At 39.1% G+C, this 12,063-nt stretch overlaps 1 protein-coding gene across 2 annotated transcripts in view; it reads left to right on the top strand.

The window, feature by feature from the left end:
• Nucleotides 1-5,355: 5,355 nt before the first annotated feature.
• Nucleotides 5,356-12,063, top strand: part of SLC30A6 (solute carrier family 30 member 6) — a 45,198-nt gene continuing 38,490 nt past the window's right edge. The window contains exons 1-2 of one of the 2 annotated variants that reach the window (XM_043918301.1): nucleotides 5,356-5,484; nucleotides 9,519-9,605. In XM_043918301.1, coding sequence (XP_043774236.1) covers nucleotides 5,482-5,484; nucleotides 9,519-9,605 — 90 coding nt within the window. In that variant the 5' untranslated portion in view covers nucleotides 5,356-5,481. Of the gene's footprint in view, nucleotides 5,485-9,518; nucleotides 9,606-12,063 lie in introns of those variants that run through there. The other variant, XM_043918302.1, reaches the window with a different exon arrangement.

The following is a 12,063-nucleotide window of genomic DNA, read 5'->3' as shown; positions in this document are numbered from 1 at the left end:
GGTATAATCTACATATCTGAGGTTATTGATATTTCTCCTGGCAATCTTGATTCCAGCTTGTGCTTCATCCAGCCTGGCATTTCGCATGATGTACTCTGCATATAAGTTAAATAAGCAGAGTGACAATATACAGCCTTGACGTACTCCTTTTCCTATTTGGAACCAGTCTGTTGTTCCATGTCCAGTTCTAACTGTTGCTTCTTGACCTGTATACAGGTTTCTCAGGAGGCAGGTAAGGTGGTCTGGTATTCCCATCTCTTTAAGAATTTTCCACAATTTGTTGTGATCCACACAGTCAAAGGCTTTAGCATAGTCATTGAAACAGAAGTAGATGTTTTTCTGGAATTTGCTTGCTCTTTCTATGATCCAGTGGCTGTTGGCAATTTGATCTTTGGCTCCTCTGCCTTTTCTAAATCCAGTTTGAACATCGAGAAGTTCTTGGTTCATGTACATTGAAACCTCACTTGGAGAATTTTGAGCATTACTTTGCTAGCATGTGAAATGAGTGAAACTGTGTGGTAGTTTGAACATTCTTTGGCATTGGAATGAAAACTGACCTTTTACAGTCCTGTGGCCACTGCTGAGTTTTCCAAATATGCTGGCATATTGAGTGCAGCACTTTCACAGCATCATCTTTCAGGATTTGAACTAGCTCAGCTGGAATTCTATCACCTTCCACCAGCTTGCTCATAGTGATGCTTCCTAAGGCCCACTTGACTTCGCACTTCAGGATGTCTGATTCTAGGTGACTGATCACACCATCCTGGTTATCTGGGTCATTATCTCTTGTATAGTTCTTCTGTGTATTCTTGCCACCTCTTCTTAATATCTTCTGCCTCTGTTAGGTTCATACCATTTCTGTCCTTTATTGTGCCCATCTTTGCATGAAATGTTCCCTTGCTATCTCTGGTATTCTTGAAGAGATCTTCTTTCCCACTCTATTGTTTTTCTCTATTTCTTCACATTGATCATTTAGGAAGGCTTTCTCATTTCTCCTTGCTATTCTTTGGAACTCTGCATTCAGATGGATATATCTTTCCTTTTCTCCTTTGCCTTTCGCGTCTCTTCTTTTCTCAGGTATTTGTAAGGCCTCCTCAGACAACCATTTTGTGTTTTTGCATTTCTTTTTCTTGGGGATGGTTTTGATCACTGCCTCCTATACAATGGGGTTTCCCTTGTGGCTCAGCTGGTAAAGAATCTGCCTTCTATGCAGGAGACCTGGGTTTGATTCCTGGGTTAGGAAGATCTCCTGAAAAAGGGAAAGGCTACCCACCACAGTATTCTGGCCTGGAGAATTTCATGGACTGTATCATGGGGTCACAAAGTCAGACCCAACTAAGCGGCTTTCACTTTCACTTCGCTTTCACTCCCGTAGAGTAATATGAACCCCCATCCATAGTTCACACACTCTATCAGTTCTAATCCTTTCAATCTATTTGTCACTTCCACTGTATAATCTTAATGGATTTGATTTAGGTCACACCTGGAAATGATATATCTGTCAGTAAATACAAAAGATAAGTTTTCCTTTATGTTTCTAAATACCTATCAGTTGTTTAAAAAAAAAAGCTTACAGTGTGTGATATTTATAATATATGTAGAAGTAAAGTATATAAAAGTAATAGCACAAAGAATGGGAGAGGACAGTAAATCGAATTATGTTGAAAGAAGGTTATTGTACATAAAGTTGTATAGTATTAAGGCAGACTGATGATCGTGCATCTCTCACCCAGCAAAGGGAACAAGAGTATGGGGCAAAGTCCAGAGGAAACCAAAGACTGGCTCCGAAGAGTCCTCTCCCAATGGAGTTACACAGGATGTGCTTAATTCCTCCAGCTTTGTTATGACATCTGTGAAAACATTAGGCCTATCCCCGTTAGGCACAGTGAACCATTATCAGTTAGGGAATAGTGGGAACCCTCCCCCAAATCCAAGTTCCCAGATGCCAACTATGGGCCAAATTGGCAAGGCCTTTCAAAGGATAGCAATCCCAGCCCTGCTATTTTAGTTCTTTTTTACACCGTCGTTCAGGGCAGGCTTTGCAATGAGGAAAAGCAACATATGTGGGGTGTCATAGACCAAGTGGGATGAGGAGGATGTCTACAAATAATGGACACTTATTCTGAGGAAGTCATTCATATGGGTGGGGGCAATCTGGAATGAGGAATAAATTCTCAAGAACAGAGAGGTGTTATATGGGGCAACGGTGTCAGCACAGATGAAAAACTGCTTACATACAGGAGACTTGATCAAACAAGTCAATGTACATTAACCCCACTGGAACCGTGCCTCTCACTGTTGCAGAGAGGAGTTATGAATACAAAAGAATGAAACATGTATGGTTGGGTTGGAATTGGATTTAAGAATATGAATTCATAATTTAAGACATACAAAAGCAGATGAAGAAATGTAGATGTAAATATGTGTCTGTGTGTGTATACACATATTCTCTATTTCTTTGCATTGAGAAAGCCTTGGAGTAATTACACCCCAAAAGCAATGAGCACACATATCACTCCTGTCTTCTAAGTTCTCCACTGTCTTAGTCTGTTCAACCTGCCATATTTTTAGGTGGCTTTTTTGTGTTTTCTTTGGTACATGGCATGTGGGATCTTAGTGCCCCTGAGCAGGGATCAAACCTGCAGCCCCTTCAGAGATAGCATGGAGCCTTAACAACTAGACTGCCAGGAAAGTCCCTTTATTTCCGTCTTTGTGCTTGCTTTTAGTTTAGTTTGCTCTTTTTCTAGTTTCTTAAAGTGGAAGGTTAGGTTATTGAGATTTTTCTTATTTTTTCAATATAGGCATTTACAGCTATAAATTTCCTTCCAAGGACTGCTTCTGCTGCATTCAGTAAGTTTCAGTATGTTGTTTTAATTTTCATTCATTTCAATGGATTTTCGAAGTTCTCTTGTGATTTCTTCCTTGTCCCATTGACTAAGAATATGCTTCTTTTAATTTCCACCAGATGGAAATTGGATGGTGTATTCCGGACATGTGTTAGATCTACTAGGTATATAGAGTTGTTCAAGTCTTCAGTTTCACTGTGATCTTTTGTGTAGTTGTTTCCTATGATTTTATACCAATTACTCGATTCCCTGTACTAGAGTCTTCTTTTCTCCTTAAAATAGCTTGAGAAATTTCTTTTTACTACCTCTAAACCATGTTACACTCATCAATAAGGAATTAGTTAACTATATTGATACCCAGATAGCACAGTGATAAAGAGTCCACCTGCCAATGCAGGAGACATGGGTTTGATCTCTGGGTAGGGAATATCCCTGGAGGAGGGAATGGCAAACCTGCTCCAGTATTCTTGCCTGGAAAATTCCATAGAGAGAGGAGCCTGGTGGGCTACAGTCATGTGTTTGCAGAGTCAAACTTGACAGTGACTGTGCACATCCACACATGTGCACAACACATACACACAATTGATATTAAGGCACATGCCTATGACTGAATCCTCTAAGGCACTAAAACTATAATCTAGAAAAATTAAGACATGAGAAAAAGTCACAGTACATCCTCACATGAAGTAGGCAAACTATAAAGAATAGGTACTGTCTGATTTCAGTTTTGTTAAAATACAAAAGACTGGAAAGAAACGTCAAGAATCAAAAATGAATTGCTCAGTGTAAGTGAAGCAGTAATATTCTAATTTGCCTTCTCCATGCTAATCTTATCCAAGAGTAGCAAGTACAGGATAGCTGGTAAGGCTTTAAAACTAGGTTGTACAGAATTCCAGTTCCACCCGAGTAGTTGTTTGACCCTGACACACAATTTTCCAAGCAAGAGCTAATAACAGTACCTGTATCAAAAGGATGCTGTGCTTAGCAGTTCAGTCCTGTTGGACTCTTTGTGACCCCATGCACTGTAGCCCATCAGGCTCCTCCATCTATGGGGATTCTCCAGGCAAGAATACTGAGTGGGTTGCCATGCCCTCCTCCAGGGGAATCTTCCCAACCTGGGAATCGAACCCAGGTTTCCCGCATTGCAGCAGATTCTTTACCATCTGAGCCACCAAGGAAGCCCAAGAATCCTGGAGTTGGCAATCTATCCCTTTTCCGGCGGAACTTGCCGACACAGGAATCAAACAGGGCTCTCCTGTATTTGCAGACGGTTTGTTTACCAACTGAGCTACTGAGTAAGCCCAAAAGGATAATATAAGGATTAAATGAGCTAATACACTTTAAGTCCTTAGTGCCTACTACATAAGTGCTTTAATAAATGTTAGCCGTTATCTTCCAACTACAATCCATTATGCATACTACAGCCAAAATGTAGCAGGCCACTCCATTGTAAAAACTGTCCCCTGGCTTCCTGTCTCACTCAAGGGGAAAAAAAAAAAAGCAAGCTCTTTAACCCTGATTAGAAATTTCTGCTTGATCTGGCCCCTATTTACCACTTCTATATTCTCTTCATTTCTTCCCCTCAAGGACAATGCTCCAGACACACTACCTTCTTTCAGCTCTTAAAACACACTTACTTGAGTTTTGCACTACTTATCCTGCCTGCAAAAATCTTCACAAAAAGACTTGTCATTTGAAAGTCAAATTTAATCTTCTTCGAGCTTTCTGTGACTACCTTTTGTGTGTGTGTGTGTGTGTGTGTGACTACCTTTTAAAATCAGTGACTCAGTTACTCTCTACTATTACTCGTTTTCTAAATGGCACTACTTACCCATATAGTTAAACAATCTCCTCCTCCCTAATTGTTTTGCCTCTTCTTACTAGAGAATCTGGAGAAGGAAATGGCAACCCACTCCAGTAATTTTTGCCTGTAAAATCACATGGACAGATGAGGCTGGCGGGCTACAGTCCATGGGGTCCCAAGAGTTAGACACGACTTAGCTACTTAACCACGACCACAAGAGTATCCTTTTCATGAGAACGGTACCTGATACACACGTGTTCCATATTCAGTTTTTGCTGAATGAATTACATTTCAATGTGTTTTATTTTCCTTTTTAAAGTAAAATCAATCCTATATAATTTAAGTAGTATTTTAGGGATTACCACATAATACTCTGTCATTAGTCGGCCTGAGCAACAGCTACTTTGGCAAACTAAGTATGTCTCTGGGTAAGTTTCTCGATCCTGTTTCCTCACTTGAAAAATGGGAATGCTACCTATTTCATAAGGTATTGCAAAAATTAAAAAACAACATAGATCAAAGCGCTTCAAGACTCAAAGAAATTCTTCTAGTTACAAACAAACAAATTGCTCCTTAAACCTAAAGACCTCAGTTGGCAAATCTGCACCAAGACCTCCGCCAGCTTGGAAGAGTCGCTCTAGCCGCCGCCTTCGCCTCTATAGAACGCAGGGGCAGCCGGGAAGTGGGGCGCTGGACCAGGAGGCCAGTGCACGCACTTCCGACCCCCGTGTCGCTTGCAACCAATCGGCCTCTGATGTCCACGCCCCTTCCGCTCCAGGAAACTACCAGCTCCCAGAGCGTCTTCCGGTGGGAGCTGTGCCGCTCCTTATCATGGTGAGTTGGCCAGGGGCGTGAGGGTTTCTTTTGTGATTCCTCTTATCCTCTCTGGTTCCGAAGCGGCCTAGAAATGCTTCAGCTGCCCAGAGGAGGGTTCGTCAGAATTATGCTCGAGGTCCCCGGAAGGAGTCTCTAGCGTCCGAGAGAGTGCACTCAGAGCTCTGATGCCCCCTCGCTCCCTCACCCGGTTCCTTTGCCTCTCGGGACCCCGGCATCGCTCCAGACCGACATTTCGGCTCTGATGAGTGTATGACTCCTTCCTGCCGTGATATTCTTGATATAGAAATAAAAGTCTTTGCTGGTGTCAGTAACCACAACACCGACAAAAGATCTGAAAACAAGTCCACAGCAGCAACGACCGTATTAGTGATGCTTACAGCAATGATGATAGCGTTGCATTAATGAACAGCATGATTAATAGGCCATTGAAGCTGACGCCTCACTCTCCAAATTCGTTTTATTGAGTGCAGTCTTTCGTTCCTCTTTCTCCAGCTTTCTTGGTGCGTTTGTAGATCCCAGTATACCTTAGGGCTTTAGCAATGTGGTGTTTAAGTTTTGTTAGACAAGTTAGTTATTTTATTCTTTCATAAATCAAGTATATAGCGTTCTGAATTTTATCTAAGGGTAAGCAGTGGGTTGTGATTTCAGTGTCAAAAGAGGTACATACCATTTTATCAGAAAAATGTATGGATCTCTTGTTGATAGCCTGTATGTGACAGAACGACCATGTTTCTGTGTCTAAAGATTGTCATTCCGTTTTTTCCTTGAGTGGATATGGTGGGAAAATGTCTTATTTATCTACTTAAATATTTTCTAAATTTCCTGTAATGTTTCCTTTAAACATGCAGAAAGTAGGTGGAAGTTTACTCTTTTGGCTGACCAAATAGCCTCTGTGTTCAACATCAGAACATTCACCACTCTGTAGCAGAGTTAAGTTTCTGAAACTTGACCATATCAGTCCCTTGCTTAAAATTCTTCCTTTTTTTTTTTTCTTTAGCCCACAAGCTAAAGACCTGTTTAGTATGGCAAGCAAAGACATCTGTAACCTGGCTTCTTAGGTTTGCAGGTTTTTTTCACGCATACATACATATATCCATATTCCAGCTACCCTGAACAGCTTGCAGATTGTGCTCCAAGAATTAGACCTTTGCACTGAATTAATATATGCTGTTCTATCTGCCAGAATCATTCTCCATCCCTTAGGTGTCCTTTAGTCTCTTCCCTGAGCCTTTCTGTCATGTCTCAAGGTCCTATTAAGTGCCTCCTTTAGGCTCCTATGAGGCTGCTTTTTACCAGTGACATCTGTAGCCCTTACCAGACTGTGTTATGACTGTGTATTTACTTGCTTGTCTTTCTCACTTCCTAGGCTATAAGCTCTTTAAGAGCAGAACCTATGTATTCACTGTCATTTTCCCAGAGTCTTTTGTACAGTGCCTGGCCCAGAGGAAGTTTTTAATAAATATCTGTTTCACAGAATGATGAATAAGTAACCTTGGCAGTAAATTTTTATGTTTGAAACGTTAGTAATAAGGGAAATATTAGCATTTAAGTTTTATTTTAAAAATTGCCCATTATTTATTATTAACAACATATTATGTGGAAAGCATAGTGCTATCTTAGAAAATGTTGGGAAATATAGCCCTTGTCATTGGTGAAGTTACTGAAAATGAAATTACCATGCAAGATGACAACATGAAGGCTAGCCTGTGGTGAATTACAAAGCAAGTGGCATTAAAAAAAAAAAAAAAAACTGTCGTTTAAATAAACTAATATGGCTTCTTGCAGGAAGTGAACCAGTGAACCGAGTACTTTGTCCCTTTATCCCAGTCTCTTAGTCTGCTGTTCATTACTCTCTTCTGTGTGAGGAAACAGAGAGGTCAGATAACTTGCTAAGTGCTACAGGGCTATTAGTGCCTGGGTTAGACCAGTCTGACCTTTTCACTCTAGAATTATCGATATGATCATGAGACAAGGAGTATACCAGTATAGTGGAAATTGAGGAGAGCCGTTTTTCTGAGGAGAGCAATTTCCTCAATAGTGGAAATTGAGCAAGAAAAAAAATGGAAAGAAACAGGCTAACTCACCGAACACATTGAGTTCCAGGTTGTAAAATTTGGTATTTATTCCCATAGCAGTGGAGAGCCAATATAATTTTAGAAAGCGTGACATTAAGATTAGGGTATTTGTAATTGTTCCTCCACTATCAGAATGGCATCAGAAATGGATGTATGCCTTTTAGAAACCTTATTGATTGTCTTAACCTGAAACTTAAAGTAACTGAAATAGTTTTAAATGAGCTAGAAGTTAGAAGATATTCAAGGATACCAGTAGTAAGCAGAATTTGTCTTTGGGACCAAAATATCCCACACATAATTCTTTAAGAATAAAGTATGTTTGTTAACATTAACATTTATTAACATCTCAGATAAAAAAATAACATATTGTTCCTTTTCAACTGAATTGGCTTAGCAGAGCCTTAGGTTATTCACATACACTGATCTTTATTTGGGTATCAAAATTGGTAATACCTTTTTCTTGGTGCTTTATTTTTACATTTTAAAGTATATCTTAACTTTTTATTGTGTAAACTTTCAAACATGCAGAAAATTAGGGAGAATATCATAAAGTCCCCATGTAGCCGTAACCTGGCCTCCACAGTTACCAACATTTTGCTGTTTTTGTTATGCCACATTTATAGCACTCACCCTATTTTCTGCCTTCGCTGAGTCTCAACATAATGCAACTAATGACACGTCAAACTTAAAGAAATGGAATATATCATTTTATAGCTACTGAGATGTTTCTAAATGCTAACTGTAGGCAAATCATACTTCTGCTTGAATTGGATCTGAAACTTCACATTTTTAATCTGTTAACTCCCATTTCCTCTGCTGTTTGTGAAAAGTCAGTGTTTGAGTCAAATTGGCCAACTTTAATGAGATAGAAATGCCGTGTGATCTAGTGATTGTGGCCTTTACCATCTAGGAGAATGTTTTGTTAAAGTTGAAATCCAAATATTCAAGTGCGTGGCACTTAGTAGTCAAGGTATTGCGTATGACCCGTTGAAAATTTTGAAGGATATTTTTTCTCTAGGAACAATTACTTTACCTTTGTAGTAACAAAGATTTTCAGTTTATTTTTCTAGGGTTTTCTTTCTTTTGGTAGATTATTTCCATCTTGAAAGTATATAGAAAATGTATCAGCATTTTTCCTTTAAAACTTCTTGATTTTATGTCCTATTAACAAAAGTCTTCTCCACATCCAAGGTTATAAAATTATACATCCATGAGTGTCTTCAACATTCTATTGTTTTATATTTGAAAACTTAGATTGAGAAGTATAATAAGGACCCATCTTTGCATTTTTCCAAATACCATTTATTGAATAACCCATACTTTCTCCTACTGATGTTGGATACTACCTTACTTTCAGGCTAATTTCCTATATGTGGTTGAGCTCTTCTTTATGTTAAGGCTTTCTTACATTGTTTCCTGAACTTGAGTGGCAAATCCCTCTGTGGTCACCACTGCCCTGTTCTTTCTCTGCTAGGACTGCAAACTAGCAGGGACCATGGAAGCTAGCTAGGATGTCACATACTTTGAATGCCTAAGAGAGAAACTCAGAGGTTTGACTCTAATAATAGTTGCCAAACCTTTCCTATATAAAGCTTCAATTAGGTAAATGGTATAATTTCTTGGAAATTAGAGCTACTTGGAAACTGCTTTGCCGGTTCAAAATTGCCTAGGCAGTCTATTTTAAAGCAGAGTTTTTGGTCCTGAGCTAAAATTCCTAGGTTATGAATTCTTGCTCAGATGTTACTAGCATTGTGTACTTAGTTTACTAAAAATTATTTCCACCACATAGGTTATTGTGAATCTTAAATAGATAAATACATGTAAAGTGTCTAGACTAATTGCTTGGCATGTATCAAGCATTGAAGAAGTGTTAGTTGTGATTTATTCCTATATCATAGGAATGCAGAAGCTTAGGTACTTAAATGCTGATTTGTATACTTTTTGTTTACTTTAAAGGGGACAATTCATCTCTTTAGAAAACCACAAAGATCTTTTTTTGGCAAGTTATTACAGGAATTTAGACTTGTAGCAGCTGATCGAAGGGTAAGTTATTTTTATTTCTTAATCCTAATTTTAATTATTGTATCAACAATATTATAAAGTTGAAAAAGGTAATTTTTAAGACAGATATAAATCACTCTCAATTCATCACAGTGTTTTCATTTTTTTTGTTGGATAAGTAATTTGTTAATGTAAAATCACAGCACTTTAGTATACAGTTGTTATGCCTGGGAGGAAACTCGACTTCGATTAGTTTTTTTTTCTGATTTTAAAGAGTTTTGAAGAAAAATTGGTGATTGCCTTATGTTGTTAGTTTTTTAACAAATTAAGTGGATGTGGTCTGAAGCCATGTTTTCTCATTTTGAATGTAAGGCAGAAAACAAGTTTTCTCTTTAAGTTAAACTTTGAGACTATAAATAAATAATCGGTACCCATTTTGGTCACCCATGTAGGCTTTCTAGTTATTATTCTGTTTTCATTGTTCTCATTACTGTCTCATTTATACTGTAAGTTCCTTGAGGGTAGTGACTATGTGTCTCTTGCTCACATTTTTAATAAAAGTATAAAATAAAATTTTAAATAATGCTAGCTTTATGTAACATAATAAGCAGAAGCAATGATATTGACCATGCCTTGTGATACTAAACTAAAGACTTCTTTTCTTTGTTTTTTACCCTTTTATCTCCTGTTTATAAAACCTTGGGATATAATCAGATGTCAGTAATTCTAGTATTTGGAAATACTCTCACCTCTAGATGTTAAACTTCAAGAAGCAAGGGTAGGGAACTAACTCACCTACTTCTTATGTATCTAGTCCATTTAGGATGCTCTCTTGAGAACAGACAGTTATGATGTTGATGGAAAACAACTCTATTGCATAAGTAAGCAGGGAGTTCTTTAAGTACGCTTCAGTGAAGCACAGTATACCACAGAATAGGTAGTAGGAACAAAACTGATACAGGAACACCTGGATTATACAGATAACCTCTATCATAATTTAAATCTGAAGAGATACACCTGGCTCACTGCTATTCATTACTTCTCCTGCCTTAGTTCTTAGTGATTTCATATTTCATGTGAAAGATCCTTACCTCTCAGTTCCTCACCACAAATCTTGTCCTGTGTCCCTCTCAACTGTCCACTGCTGTGATCACACCATGCTGCTGCTGCTGTTCCCCCGCTAAGTCATGTCCGACGCTTCTGTGACCCTGTGAAGCCCACTGTATGCCTATGTCCAAGACATTTCCCAGGCAAAAATACTGGAGTGGATTGCCGTTTCCTTCTCCAGGGAATCTTCCTGACTCAGGGATCGAACCCGCGACTCCTGCTTGGCAGGCAGATTCTTTACCACTGAGCCACTAAGGAAGCCCGTTCATGCCATACACTTTATCCTTCACAATAACTATCCTCCCATTGTCTCAGTTATAAGCATTTTACTCATCAGTCACCATCTCTCGTCTTCCCAGTTCCCGTCTCTTGCTGGGACCTCCAGTTCATTGACTCTGCTGCGTTTTCACTGTTTTTCACGTCTCATCGTCAGTTGCTTGCTTATCAATTTAGATTCTCTGGTTCATCATTTTCATTTTCTTGCACATGCCTTCAACTCCTTTGTTCCCATCTTCTGTCTATCATACTTTATTGGTAAATCCTTAACTTTATTAAGTCCAGTCTACTCTGTACCTCATGCAAGCAACTGAGTGTAGCCTTAAACACAAAACTGTACTGTCTGGTCTTACTTTGTATTTTTTTTTTTTGCCATGCCATGCCACGTGTGGGATCTTAGTTCCCCAACCAGAGACTGAACCTGTGCCCCCTTCAGTGGAAGCACAGATTCTTAACCACTGGTCCACCAGAGAATCCCCTGGTCTCATTTTAATTTCATGATCAAGTATGCCATTAGTGCTGCCCGTACTGTATCTTCCTAGTTTTTTCAGTTTCCCACGTTCTTAAATGACAGTTTTATACCATTTTCTTTCACTTCTATCCTCAAACTCCCCAAACCTTGTTCTTCCTCACTCTAACCTGTTGGATCTTGCTTCCTGTTTCTCTGAAGGAAAAGACGAAATCAGAAAACTTCTGCATCCTGTCATTAGCACATCTGCTAGCACATCTGCCAACATTCTGCCTTCCCTCCCATTTCTTCGAATGAACTGTCTGATCTGCTCCCTAAGGCCAGCCCCTCCGTTGTTGCCTTACTCAGAGCCAGTGTTCCTAGAACCATTCTTCTCTTGCATTGTTGTTCCTTCTTTAATCTTTCTCCTTCTTGCATCATAATTACGTGCCATAAATACCACTGTAGCTGCTGCTTCCTTTCTCTGCTTGCTTTTGAAGCAAAACTGTTTAGAATTGTTTTTACTTTCTTTGTTTAGTTTCTCTTCTCCCTGTTTCTGTTAAGCAAAACCAGCCTAACTCTAGTCCCCACTTATCCACAGAAACTGCTTTTACAAGTAACCTGATAACCTCTGTGTTGCCAAAAGCAATGGTCATCCTCATTTCCCAT

The sequence above is a fragment of the Cervus elaphus genome, chromosome 11 (assembly GCF_910594005.1).
Source record: "Cervus elaphus chromosome 11, mCerEla1.1, whole genome shotgun sequence".
Taxonomy (NCBI): domain Eukaryota; kingdom Metazoa; phylum Chordata; class Mammalia; order Artiodactyla; family Cervidae; genus Cervus; species Cervus elaphus.
Note: the sequence above shows the minus strand (reverse complement) of the source record. Positions and strands in the feature narration are given on the sequence as shown.